Source organism: Saimiri boliviensis, chromosome 4, assembly GCF_048565385.1.
Source record: "Saimiri boliviensis isolate mSaiBol1 chromosome 4, mSaiBol1.pri, whole genome shotgun sequence".
Classification (NCBI taxonomy): domain Eukaryota; kingdom Metazoa; phylum Chordata; class Mammalia; order Primates; family Cebidae; genus Saimiri; species Saimiri boliviensis.
Window position 1 is genome coordinate 130,088,846 of NC_133452.1, and position 14,921 is coordinate 130,103,766.

At 40.4% G+C, this 14,921-nt stretch overlaps 1 protein-coding gene and 1 pseudogene across 1 annotated transcript in view; one reads left to right on the forward strand and one right to left on the reverse strand.

Annotated features, from left to right (window-relative positions):
- The window catches only part of FBXO9 (F-box protein 9), a 45,309-nt gene that overhangs the window by 2,882 nt on the left and 27,506 nt on the right, over window positions 1-14,921 (reverse strand). Inside the window, 4 exon segments of the mRNA XM_010337157.3 lie at window positions 3,334-3,427; window positions 3,746-3,841; window positions 4,483-4,573; window positions 4,750-4,868. Of these exon segments, the coding sequence (XP_010335459.1) occupies window positions 3,334-3,427; window positions 3,746-3,841; window positions 4,483-4,573; window positions 4,750-4,868 (400 nt within the window).
- On the forward strand, window positions 1,041-3,185 carry LOC141584340 (SAP domain-containing ribonucleoprotein pseudogene; annotated as a pseudogene).

Sequence of the window (14,921 nt, forward strand, 5' to 3'; positions counted from 1 at the left end):
GCAATAGTGACACTAAAAGCAACAGTACTGCATGCAGTAGAGTTGTTTTGAATATCACGAGAATTCATCAGTGCTTTAAATACTGTTACTCTGGCCGGGCGCGGTGGCTCAAGCCTGTAATCCCAGCACTTTGGGAGGCCGAGGCGGGTGGATCACGAGGTCAAGAGATCGAGACCATCCTGGTCAACATAGTGAAACCCCGTCTCTACTAAAAATACAAAAAATTAGCTGGGCATGGTGGTGTGTGCCTGTAATCCCAGCTACTCAGGAGGCTGAGGCAGGAGAATTGCCTGAACCCAGGAGGCAGAGGTTGCGGTGAGCCGAGATCGCGCCATTGCACTCCAGCCTGGGTAACAGGAGCGAAACTCCGTCTCAAAAAAAAAAAAAAAAAACCAAAAAACTGTTACTCTAAAAATATCAGAATTTTCTCTATCATTATCTCAGTTAATCATCAAGATAACCTCATGTGTTTAATATGATTGCATTATTTCTATTTTTTTTTTCCCCAAGACGGGGTTTCACCATGTTGGTCAGGCTGGTCTTGAACTCCCAACCTCAGGTGATCCGCCCGCCTTGGCCTCCAAAGTGCTTGGATTACAGGCATGAGCCACCACGCCCGGTGCATTATTTCTATTTAATAGCTAAAGAAACGAAGATCCAGGGAGATAAAACTACTATATAACCAAAATTTTTCAAGAGGGAAAGTGATAAACTGGTGAAAGATGCACAAAAAGCACAGAGCAGAACTTATCTTTTGCAGTAAGAGTAAAATAGCAAAATAAGAAAGTGGACATTCTACGTGGGAGTTCCTAAACTCTTTTATTAGATAAAACCTAAGCAGCCGGGCGCGGTGGCTCAAGCCTGTAATCCCAGCACTCTGGGAGGCCGAGGCGGGTGGATCACAAGGTCAAGAGATCGAGACCATCCTGGTCAACATGGTGAAACCCGTCTCTACTAAAAATACAAAAAATTAGCTGGGCATGGTGGCGCGTGCCTGTAATCCCAGCTACTCAGGAGGCTGAGGCAGGAGAATTGCCTGAACCCAGGAGGAGGAGGTTGCGGTGAGCCAGGATCATGCCATTGCACTCCAGCCTGGGTAACAAGAGTGCAACTCCGTCTCAAAAAAAAAGAAAAAAAAAAAAAACAAAAACCTAAGCAACTAAGGCCTTCCAAATCCCCAATTTTGACTTCAGGAAACCCACAGTCACAGTCAAAGCAACACTGTCTGTCTCTCGGGCTGCTGCTGCTCAGGCTCCAGAAGCCCAACAGAGGGAACTTGATACACGATGTTTGAGAAAAGGGGATTTCATACAAGAGAAATACCCTTCAAGAGCTGTATTAATTATAAAGGCAACAAGTAAATATTAATATTTATTCCAACTACCATACAACTTGCTTCTTTGGTACATATAACAGTTTTTAACCAGAATTTAAAAAGTGCATACAGAGAAAGGTTGTGAAAAAATTAGATTACCCATCTGTTAAAACAATTAAAGCACTCTAGAATTTAATAATGTCAGTAATCTTATTTGCTTGGCATTCTTTTTTTCTTTCGTAAGAACAGGAAGAAGAAAATTATCTGAAGTTAGCTTGTTTCCAATAGAAACTGAAGTTCTAAGAATATCCATATAGCCAGCTGGGCATGGTGGCATATGCCTATAATCCCAGGTACTTGGGAGGCTGAGGCAGGAGAATTGGTTGAACCCGAGAGGTGGAGGTTGCAATGAGGTTGCAACCTAGGCAACCAGAGGAAAACTGTCTCAAAAAGAAAAAGAAGAATATCCTTATAGAAAGAATTATCTAAATAAGCTAATTTAGGAAGAAAAAACCCCTGTGATTCAAAATGAGAAGAGCCAAAACCATACTGAGCTTTAATTTTACTAGTTATTTCACAAAAGATTCTGGCTTTACATTTTCATATATAAAGAAAATTGGACCAGAAAAGGAAACTTTCTGATGAAAAACAAGCCGATCCAATAAAAACCACATTTTAGAGGCAGCCGGTGGGGGCCTAGTGGAGGGAGGGGTAACAAGATGACGACCAAGAAAGTGGAGCTCCAAAAGCTGAAGCTTGCTGAATTTCTTGCTTGTGGTTTGGAGACCAAGGGAATAAAGCAAGATCTTATCCAGACTCCAGGCATATCTTGAAGAATATGCTGAAGAGGCAGCCAATGAAGATGATGTACTGGGAGATGAAAGAGGAAGAAGAAACAAAGCTCATAGAGCTCCCTATCAAAGAGGAAAAACTCCTTGAAAAAAACTGTTGATGTGGCAGCAAAGAAAGTGGTGAAAATTGCATCCGAAATACTACAGACAGAGAATGCAAAAGAGGGCCAAACGAGTCAATGTACCTGTGAGCTTGGAGAGCAAGAAAGTTGCTCGGGCAGCTAAGTTTGGGATTTCTTCAGTTCCAACAAAAGAGCTGTCATCTGATAACAAACCTATGGTTAACTTGGATAAGCTGAAGGAAAGACTGGATCTTTGAACTCTTCCTTCAGCTTATCCAAGTTAACCATAGGTTTGTTATCAGATCTCCAGAAAATCTGATGATGATGAGAAAAGCGATTTAGAATTGTCACAAGTTCAGCTGGAACTGGAACAACAGAGAATACAGAGGCAAAGAAGAGAAAAAGAGCAGAGTGTTGGGATTGCCTGATGAAAAGTTCTTGTTACCTTCTGTTCTCCAGTGTTTCCATTTCTTTGATTCTTCTTGGTCACATAAATACCTAAATGCACAGTCATGTGTCTATGTCCTGCCTTGCAATGAGGGAGCATGTACCCCAGGTACATCTGTGAACTGCAGCAGCAGTTTGACTTATTGCTGTTTCAGCTTTTTTTTTTTTTTTTTTGAGACGGAGTTTCGCTCTTGTTACCCAGGCTGGAGTGCAATGGCGCGATCTCGGCTCACCGCAACCTCCGCCTCCTGGGTTCAGGCAATTCTCCGCCTCAGCCTCCCGAGTAGCTGGGACTACAGGCACGCACCACCATGCCTGGCTAATTTTTTTGTATTTTTAGTAGAGATGGGGTTTCACCTTGTTGACCAAGATGGTCTCGATCTCTTGACCTCGTGATCCACCCGCCTGGGCCTCCCAAAGTGCTGGGATTACAGGCTTGAGCCACCACGTCCAGCTGTTTCAGCTTTAAAAGCTGTGTTTTTTTGATTATGTTGCTTGTTAATAAAAATAGAAAAACATTTTAGAAAACTCTTCAGTTTTCTTCAGTGATTGCTAGAAGGTAATATACATTTTGTATAAGAGAACAATCAGATAGGTTTTTTTGTTGTTGAATAGGCTATTAAGGTAAGAAATTATTAATTCCACCTCATATACTCACTTCTTCTTTTTTCTTAGTTATTACAGCAAATACTTTGGTCTGATTGTCCGTGTCTTGTGACAAGCGATAGTGACCTAGTAGAATTGCATCAGTCCTTAAAAAAAAAAAATTGAATTTAAATCAGTTATTAGGTGGATTTAAGTAATATAAGAAGTAATAAATTACAACAGTATTTACTCTTGCTTGAAAAGAATCAGCCAGAATTGAGTAAACCTCAATTCCAAGGCTTCAAAGATGTAGTAAAGTAGATTCTCTAAGGAAACGCCCAGAAATTGCTATTTTTCACAAGTCCCCAAATGACTGCTTTAAAATCATGTAGTATTAAGTGAAGGAAGCACTGGGTTACATTAACCTGCAAACAACCATATAAAATGTAGACTGAATGCAAAGCCATTAAAAAAAAAAATGCTACCTGGTATTCCTAGTTCTTAAACGAGGAACAATGGACTGAGGCTCCTCAGGGGTTGTCAACATCATCACATGGCCATCAGGAAAGAATCTTATGTACCTATATAATAAAAAAGAAGAAGACCAAAACATACCCCATACACAAAGTATAAAACATGTCCTTATCTATCAGTACCTAGGCCTAGGCCTATTCGTATCTATGAAACCAACACTAAAATACCATGGGCTAAAGAACTGCTAAAACATTAAACAAATAATGACTATCTGTTAGTCCAGCAACAAAGAACCAAAGACATATACCATCTTCTTCAGGGGGAACTGCTGAACTTTTAAATTTCAGTCACTGAATAAAGTTAAACATTGTTTTACTAAAGTTCCGTGCTTTTCCCAAAGCAACAATTTCAAACAAAGTGAGAGCCAATAACACGCAGTAGTTAACATGTCTATTTTTTTCTAAATGATAGTAATATTTGGTGGGGGAATAAAAGCACAAGCTATTTGAAAGGGCAAATAAGCATATCCAGGGCAAAAGACAAGGAGAAATCTAAAAGAGGCCAGAAGAAATTCTATAGTTTATATTAGCCTATTGGTTTTTTTAGTGCAATTCTTATATTGTAGTACTAGATAAAAATGCTGAGGGCCATTTTGAAGGTCAATCAAAAGCAACAAAGAACAGATGTCCATATAACTAATACATGGAGAGAGAGAATTTTCCACTCACTCAGTGTACTACAGTTGTACCTGTAATATTCCACTTGGTGCCAGGCTCTATAGAAACCATCAAGAGACTGTTCTCCTTGACGAATATATGTGGTTTTACTGATATACACTCCTATGAAAATAATTTTTAAAAGTTATAATCATATTAAGACATTTCCATTATTTACTCTGGTATCCTTTAAACATGCTTATAGTACTCATGTTTATCACAGAAAATTAAACAACATATTTATCAAAATCAGCATTATAGATCACTATTCTGTTGAGTTCTACAGAATCCAAACTTACCATCAAACCGAACACGAGGCCGTTCTAAAAACATCTCTCTCCAGGACGTGTAAGGAACAAGTTTAACACAGCTTCTGCCCCAAACTTTCAAGCAGGCCAGACGCCATATTTCAGGGTCTCTAGGGAATAAAAGCACACCATCAATAAAGACTAAGTCCCTATACACAAGAATAAATACTTTTGCTATCAGCCATCTTTTATTTAACAAGTATCTGTTGAACATCTGGGAGGCACTGTTCTGAGGAGAAACTAATGGACAAGGAAAACGCCCTGCTCTTTTACTGTGGGAAAGCAAATGAGAGAAAAGCTTCTGGTAGTATACTTAGTGCAAAAATCAACCAAGAGTCAGCAGACAGAAACGATGGTGATGAGAAAATAGAGGCCCTGTCAGGAAGGCCAGGAAATGTCTCTGGGAAGGTGATCACAGTGATGGGGGTAAGTATCCCAAGCAGCAGCCAGAGCTAGAAGGAGCACACAGATGTGGCAAAGTGGGCATTGTGCAGAGGGAAATATATGATGAGACAGTCAGGGCAGGTGAGGTGGCATCTTGTAGGCTGGAGTGGTTATTTACATAAGATGGATGCCACCAGAGGGTTCTGAGCATGATTTATGCTTCTATCATAAAAGATCACTCTGGTCACCGGGCAAGATGGCTGAATAGGAACAGCTCCGGTGCACAGCTCCCAGCAAAATCAACACAGAAGGGGCATGATTCCACATTTCCAACTGAGGTACCTGGGTTCATCTTACTGGGACTGGACAGTGGGTACAGCCCAAGGAGGGTGAGCCGAAGCAGGGTGGGGCATCCCCTCATCCGGGAAGCACAAGTGGCCAAGGAACTCCCTCTCCTAGCCAAGGGAAGCCATTAGGGACTGTTTATTGCACTCCGGTCCATATACTGTGCTTTTCCCATGGTCTTCACAAGCCACAGACCAGGAGATTCCCTCCAGTACCTACACAACCACTAGGGACCTAGGTTTCCAGCACAAAACTGGGCAATGGTTTGGGTAGAAACCAAATTAGTTGCAGCAGTTTTTTTGTTTTGTTTTGTTTTTTTCATATCCCCTGGAACACCAGCAAGACAGAACTGTTCACTCTCCTGGAAAGGGGGCTGAAGCCAGGGAGCCAAGTGGTCTGGCTCAGTGGGTCCCACCCCCACAGAGACCAGCAAGCTAAAATCCACTGGCTTGAAATTCTTGCAGCCAGCACAGCAGTCTGAGCTCAACCCGTTGAGCTCAGTGGGGGGGGGGGGGGGGGGGGGGGGGGAGGGGCATCCACGATTGCTGAGGCTCAGTAGGCGCTTTCAACCCCACAGTGTAAGCAAAGCTGCCAGGGAACGCCAAACTAGGCAGAGCCCAACACAGCTCAGTAGCCACAGGCACCGTCTCACGAGATGTCCTCGCTGGGGAAGAGCATCTCTGAAAAAAAGGCAGCAGCCCATCAGCCTTCCTGGAACAGAACACCTAGGAAAAGGGGTGGTAGTGGGTATAGCTTCAGCAGACTAAATGTCCCTGACTGGCAGTTCTGAAGAGAGCAGCAGATTTCCCAACATTGTGTTCCAGCTCTGTTAAGGGATCGACTGCCTCAAGTGGCTCCTTGACCCCTGTGTATCCTAACAGGGAAACACCTCCCAGTAGAGATCAACAGACATATCATACAGGAGAGCCCTGGCTGGCATCTGGTGAGTACCCCTCTGGGGATGAAGGTACCAGAGGAGGAACAGGCAGCAATCTTTGCTGTTTTGCAGTCTCCACTGGTGATTCCCAGGCAAGCAGGGTCTGGAGTGGACCTCCAGCAAACTCCAGCAGACCTGCAGCAGAGGGGTCTGACTGTTAGAAGGAAAACTAACAAACAGAAAGAAATAGTTTTAACATCAACAAGAAGGATGTCCACTCAGAAACTCCATCCAAAGGTCACCGATGTCAAAGACCAAAGGAAAATAAATCTACGAAGATGGGTAAGAAACCAGCACAAAAAGGCTGAAAACTCCAGAGATCACAGCTTCTGGCCAGCAAGGGAACACAACTGGATGGAGAATGAGTTTGATGAACTGCCAGAAGCAGGCTTCAAAAGATGGATGATAACAAACTACTCCAAGCTAAAAGAGCATGTTCTAACTCAATACAAGGAAGCTAAGAACCTTGAAAAAAAGTTAGACAAAATGCTAACTATAATAACCAGTTTAGAGAAGAACATAAAGAACCTGATGGAGCTGAAAAACATAGCATGAGAACTTTGTAAAGCATACGCAAGTTTCAATAGCTAAATCAATCAAGCAGAAGAAAGGATATCGGACACTGAAGATCAACTCAATGAAATAAAGCAAGAAGATAAGATTAGAGAAAAAAGAGTGAAAAGAAATGAACATCTCTCCAAGAAATATGGGATTACATGAAAAGACCAAATTTATGTTTGATCAGTGTACCTGAAAGTGACAGGGAGAATGAAACCAAGTTGGAAAACACTCTTCAAGTTGGATATTATCCAGGAGAACTTTTCCAACATAGCAAGGCAGGCCAACATTCAAATTCAGGAAATACAGAGACCACCACAAGATACTCCTTGAGAAGAGCAACCCCAAGACACATAATTGTTAGATTCACCAGAGTTGAAAGGAGGGAAAAAATGCTAATGGCATCCAGAGAGAAAGGTTGGGTTACCTACAAAGCAAGACCCATCAGACTCACAGCAGATGTCCCGGCAGAAACCCTACAAGCCAGAAGACAATGAGGGTAAATATTCAACATCCTTAAAGAAAAGAATTTTCAACCCAGAATTTCACATCCAGCCAAAATAAGCTTTATAAGCAAAAGAGAGATAAAATCCTTTACAGGCAAGCAAATGCTGAGAGATTTTGCCACCATCAGGACTGTCCTACAAGAGCTCCTGAAGGAAGCAGGAAACATGGAAAGGAACAACCAGTACCAGCCACTGCAAAAACATGCCAAATCTTAAAGACCATTGACGCTAGGAAGAAACAGTATCAACTAATGGGCAAAATAACCAGCTAGCATCATAATGTCAGGATCAAATTCACAGATAATAGCCTTAAATATAAATGGGCTAAATGCCCCAATTAAAAGACACAGTCTGGCAAATTGGATACAGAATCAAGACCCATCAGTGTGCTGTATTCAGGAGACCCATCTCATGTGCAAAGACACATATAGGCTCAAAATAAAGGGATGGAGAAAGATTTACCAAGCAAACCAAACGGAAAGCAAAAAAAAAAAAAAAAAAAAAAGCAGATGTTGCAATCCTAGTCTCTGATAAAACAGACTTTAAACCATCAAAGATCAAAAGAGACAAAGAAGGGCATTACATAATGATAAAGGGATTAATGCAACAAGAAGAGCTAACTATCCTAAATATATATGCACCCAATACAGAAGCACCCAGATTCATAAAGCAGGTTCCTAGAGACCTACAAACAGACTTAGACTCCCACACAATAATAGTGGGAGACTTTAACAGTCCACTGTCAATATTAGACAGATCAACAAAACAGAAAATTAACAAGGATATTCCAGGACTTGAACTGAGCTCTGGACCAAGTAGACCTAACAGACATCTACAGAACCCTCCACCCCAAATCAACAGAATATACATTTTTCTCAGCAACATACTGCACCTATTCTAAAACTGACCACATAATTGGAAGTGAAACACTCCTTAGCAAATGCAAAAGAATGGAAATCCTGAGTCTCTCAGACCACAGTGCCATCAAATTAGAACTCAGGATTAAGAAACTCACTCAAAACTGCACAACTACATGGAAACTGAACAACCTGCTTCTGAATGACTACTGGATAAATAATGAAATGAAAGCAGAAATAAAGATGTTCTTCAAAACCAATGAGAATGAAAACACAACATACCAGAATCTCTGGGACACATTTAAAGCAGTGGATAAAGGAAAATTCATAGCACAAAATGCCCAACAGAGAAAGCAGGATCTAAAATTGACACCCTAACATCACAATTAAAAGAACTAGAGAAGCAAGAACAAACAAATTCAAAAGCCAGCAGAAGACAAGAAATAACTAAGATCAGAGCAGAACTGAAGGAGATAGAGACACAAAAAACCCTTCAAAAAAAAAAAAAAAGTGAATCCAGGAGCGGGTTTTTTTTTTTTTTAAGATCAACAAAATAGAATGACCGCTAGCCAGACTAATAAAGAAGAAAAGAGAGAAGAATAAAATAGATGCAATAAAAAATGATAAAGTTGATATCACCACCAATCCCATAGAAATACAAACTACCAACAGAGAATACTATGAATACCTCTATGCAAATAAAACAGAAAATTTAGAAGAAATGTATAAATTCCTGGACACTTACACCCTCCGAAGACTAAACCAGGAAGAAGTCAAATCTCTGAACAGACCAAAAACAAGGTCTGAAACTGAGGTAACAATAGCCTACCAACCAAAAAAAGTCCAGAACCAGATAGTTTCACAGCCAAATTCCACCAGAAGTACAAAGAGGAGCTGATACCATTCCTTCTGAAACTATCCAAAACAAATGAGAAAGAAGGAATCCTCCCTAACTCATTTTATGAGGCCAACATCATCCTGGTACCAAAACCTGGCAGAGACACAACTACAAAAGAAAATTGCAGGCCAATATCTGTGATGAGCATCAATACAAAAATCCTCAATAAAATACTGGCAAACCGAATCCAACAGCACATCAAGAAGCTTATCCATCCCCATCAAGTCAGCTTCATCCCAGGGATGTCAGGCTGGTTCAACATACACAAATCAATAAACGTAATCCATCACATAAACAGAACCAAAGACAAAAACCACAAGTATCTCAAAAGATGTGGAGAAGGCCTTCAACAAAATTCAACTACCGTTTGTGCTAAAAACTCTCAATAAATCAGATATCGATGGAACGTATCTCAAAATAATAAGAGCTATTTCTGACAAACCCACAGCCAATATCATACCAAATGGGCAAAAACTAGAAACATTCCCTTTGAAAACCAGCACAAGACAAGGATGCCCTCTCTTATCACTCCTATTCGACACAGTATTGGAAGTTCTGACCTGGGCAATCAGGCAAGAGAACGAAATAAAGGGTACTGAAATAGGTAAAGAGGAAGTCAAATTGTCTCTATTCGCAGATGACATAATTGATTATTTATTTGTTTATTTTTTGAGACGGGGTTTCAATTTCACTCTTGTTGCCCAGGCTGGAGTGCAATGGCATGATCTTGGCTCACGACAACCTCCACCTCCCAGGTTCAAGTGATTCTCCTGCCTCAGCCTCACAAGCAGCTGGGATTACAGTCATGTGCCACCATACCTGGCAAATTTTGTATTTTTAGTAGAGATGGGGTTTCTCCCTGTTGATCAGGCTGGTCTCAAACTCCCGACCTCAGGTGATCTGCCTGCCTCGGCCTTCCAAAGTGCTGGGATTGCAGGTGCTGGGATCGCACCCAAACAATTGTATATTTAGAAGACCCCATCATCCCAGGCCAAAATCTCAAGATGATAAGCAACTTCAGTGAAGTCTCAGGATACAAAGTCAATGTGCAAAAATCACAGGCATTCCTATACACCAATAACAGACAAACAGAGCCAACTCATGAGTGAACTCCCATTCATAACTGCTACAAAGAGAATTAAATCCCTAGGAATACAACTTACAAGGGATGTGAAGGATCTCTTCAAGGAGAACTACAAACCACTGCTCAAGGAAATAAGGCAGGACACAAACAAATGGAAAAACATTCTATGCTCATGATTAGGCAGAATCAACATGGTGAAAATGGCCATATTGTCCAAAGTAATCTAGAGATTCAGTGCTATCCCAATCAAGCTACCACTGACTTTCTTCACAGAATTGAAAAAAAAAAACCCTTAAATTTCATATGGAACCAAAAAAGAGCTCGCAGAGCCAAGACAATTCTAAGCAAAAAACAAACAAACAAAAATAAACAAAGCTGGAGGCATCACACTACCTGACTTCAAACTATACTACAAGGCTACAGTAACCAAAACAGCATGATACTGGTACCAAAACAGATATATAGACTGATGGAACAGAACAGAGGTCTCAGAAATAATACCACACACCTACAACGTCTGATCTTTAACAAACCTGACAAAAACAAGCAATGGGGAAAGGATTCCCTATTTAATAAATGTTGTTGGGAAAACTGGCTAGCCATATGCAGAAAGCTGAAACTGGACCCCTTCCTTACACCTTATACATAAATTAACTCAAGATGGATTAAAGATTTAAACATGAGACCTAAAACCATAAAAATCCTAGAAGGAAACCTAGGCAGTACCATTCAGGACATAGGCATGGGCAAGGACTTCATGACTAAAACACCAAAAGCAATGGCAACAAAAGCCAAAATAGACAAATGGTATCTAATTAAACTAAAGAGCTTCGGCACAGCAAAAGAAACTATTATCAGACTGAACAGGCAACCTACAGAATGGGAGAAAATTTTTGCAGTCTACCCATCTGACAATGGGCTAATATCCAGATTCCTCAAATTTCCAGGAAAAAAAACAACCCCATCAAAACGTGGGCAAAGGATATGAACAGACACTTCTCAAAAGGAAACATTTATGCAGCCAACAAACATGAAAAAAAGCTCATCACTGATCATTAGAGAAATGCAAATGAAAACCACATTGAGATACCATCTTGCCAGTTAGAATGGCAATCATTAAAAAATCAGTAGACAACAGATGCTAGAGAGGATGTGGAGAAATAGGAATGCTTTTACACTGTTGGTGGGAGTGTAAATTAGTTCAACTATTGTTGAAGATAGTGTGGCAATTCCTCAAGGATCTAGAACTAGAAATACTATTTGACCCAGCAATCCCATTACTGGGTGTATACCCAAAGAATTAACAGTTGTTAACACATGCACATGTATGTTTATTGCAGCATTGTTCACAATAGCAAAGACTTGGAACCAACCAAAATGTCCATCAATGATAGATTGGATAAAGGAAATGTGGCACATATACACCATGGAATACCATGCAGCCATAAAAAAGGATGAGTTGATATCCTTTGCAGGGACATGGATGAAGCTGGAAACCGTCATTCTCAGCCAACTAATGCAAGAACAGAAAATCAAATGCCACATGTTGTCACTCCTAAGTGGGAGCTGAACAATGTGAACACATGGACATAGGGAGGGAACATCACACACCAGGGACTGTCAGGGAGTAGGGAGCCAGGGGACGGATAGCATTAGGAGAAATGCCTAATGTACATGAAGGGGTGATGGATGCAACCAACCACCATGGCACATGTATACCTATTTAACAAACCTGCATATTCCGCACATGTACCCCAGAACTTAAAGTACAATTAAAAAAAAAAAAAAGGGATCACTCTGGTGGTTTATGAAGAATACACTCTAGGGTTTTAAGAATGGAAACAGGAAGACCAGGCAGGATGCCACTGTGTAACCCAAACCAAACAGAACAATCGCTGAGTCAGAAGGGTTATTGTAGAAGTGGTAAAATGGTCAGAGTGGAGATACATTTTAAAGTTAGCACCAACAGGACTTTGTTTAAAAAATTAATGCATCCAGCCTGGGAAACAGGAGTGAAACTCCGTCTCAAAAAAAAAAAAAATTAGTGCAAAAAGCTAAGTAAAAGATGTATTAAAAATTGACATGATTCTGCTATAACTTAAAATATTTTTAACTCCATCTCTAACTTAAAATATTCATTTTTTTTTTAAGTGATGAGGTCTCACTATGTTGTCCATGCTAGAGTGCAGAGACTATTCACAAGTATGATCCCACTACGGATCAGCATGGGAGTTTTGACCTACTCCATTTCCAGCGTGGGCTGGTTCATGACTCCTTAGGCAACTTGGTGGTTCCCAGATCCTGGGAGTTTACCACACTGATACTTAATGTGGACACCCAATCTGCATAGTGTACTACAGCCCAGAATTCCTAGGCTCAAATAATACCCCTGTCTTAACCTCTTGAACAGACAGGACTACTGGCACGTGCACCACCACAGCCAGCTAAGTATTCAGTTACAAAGATGCAAAAACTAGCCTTGGCAGCATAGCAAGACCCTGTCTCTTAAATTGTTTCAATTAACCAGGCAAAAATACAAAATGAAAGAAAAAAAAAATTAACTAGGCATGGTGGCACACGCCTGCAGTTCCAGTTCCTCAGGAGGCTAAGGCAGGGGGGTGGCTTGAACCCAGGAGTTTGAGGCTAGGAGTTTGAGGCTACAGTGAGCCATGGTGGCACTACTGCACTACAGCCTGGGCGACAGAATGAGACCTTGTCTCATTCGTTCAAAAATAAGTAAATGAAGCAAAAACTACTTACATCAGTGTCAAATTGAAAAAAGTCCCCTCAAATTTATATTAAAATGTATATTTAAAATGTTTGCTTTTTAACAGTTACTTTTATGATAACACATGAAGTTTTATACCTGAACATTTTCTAAACCAACTCTTTGTTTTCGTTTTTAGGCTACTCAAGTTAAGCAGTGGGAGTGGGGAAGGAACAAAGAAATCTGTAACAGGTTGTGATCAATTAGATGTAAATACCACTACACTCAGACCAGCCCAATTTCTACTTTATAGTATTTTCTCACATATAATTATAAGTTAATTGAGTAACTATGAAAGTTGTCGAAATCAAATGAATCACTAATGTGAAGAAAATCCTGACAGAGCTGGGGAAAGGCCATGAAAATAAGGTTCTCATGCTTGTATGCCTGATTTAAAAAAAAAAAAAGACTACAAAACCCACAACCCTACACAAAGGTCATTACAGCCTTATACAAAAAAATGCTTCTACAAGGACAACGGCCCAGCAAACTGCTCATGCAAACTTGAACTGGCATTAAGTTTGCCAAGGATAATTATTTCTAAAACAATTAAGTAATCCTTCTCATTTTTCCTTTAAAAACCTGCCTTTCTTTATCTCCCAAATAAGCACATGGTTTACTATGGCATGTGTATTCCCATTGGCTCTAGCCCCAGATAACTTTTGGGAATTTGGTATTTAGGTGGTTTATTGTTTAGGCTGACATACAGAAGTGTCCGAAGTGGGCTCTGGAAAAGATCACTACTGATAGGAATCAGAGATTCTTGGAGCCAGTGTGCAGTACTTAACCGAAAGCACTATACTTCCACGGCTTGCCTTTTCTGCTCTGGTGGATCTTCATTCAGGCTGAGCCTGCTTCCTTTTGGTAGAGGCTTTTTGGTATCATTTGGGATCTGGTTTGGATAAGGTCACTTTAATAAAGGACCATACATCCCTTTTGAAAGGATAAACTTTTTGTCTTTCCAGGTAAGTTCTCTCTGGTGCAAAGAAAGGTATCTTTTTAGATTGGGTACTCTTGGTTTTTTACAGAGTTTACATTCTGTCCACCTGTCTTCCGAAAGTAAAAAAGTCAATTTACTTTTGATTTTGTCTGCGCGCTCAGTTTAATATTTTGTTTGATCTGCATGCCTAGGTTAAAATATTTGTGAATGTTCTTATTTTGGTTTGACTCTTTTCCCTTGCTGCTTTCTGAAAAATCTTCCATAAGTAAAAATAAAGATTCTGAATGGTGGGCATAAAAACCACAAGGGCCCAGTGCAATTGGCTCATGCCTATAATCCCAGGGATTACTGAGGATTGGGAGACTAAGGTGGGCAGATCACCCAAGGTTGGGAGTTACAGACAAGCCCAGCCAACATAATGAAACCCCATCTCTACCAGAAATACAAAAATTATCTGGGCATGGTGGCGCATGCCTGTAATCTCAGCTAATCAGGAGGCAGAGGTTGAAATGAGCCAAGATTGTGCCACTGCACTGCAGCCTGGGTGACAGAGTAAGGCTGTCTCGAAAGAAAAAAAAAAAAAAAAAGACAAACTACTTGGGGAGTCACCATCACCTAAAACACAAGTATAAACTCCTGACATTCCCTGACAGGATTTGCAGAATTTTCTTTGCCCTCAAGAAATTAGTAAGAAACAGAATGGGATTTTCAAAGGTTAAAACATGCCAGGTTTTCTGGGATTCCAGCTGACTACATCTTACAGTCTATTTTTGTGCACATTTTTAAACTGATGGGCAAAATTACATCAAGAAAAATTTAGAGCTCAGATTATTATCATTCAAAAACCTGCAACTATAGACTATATAGTCTAAGTTCTCTATTTTTTC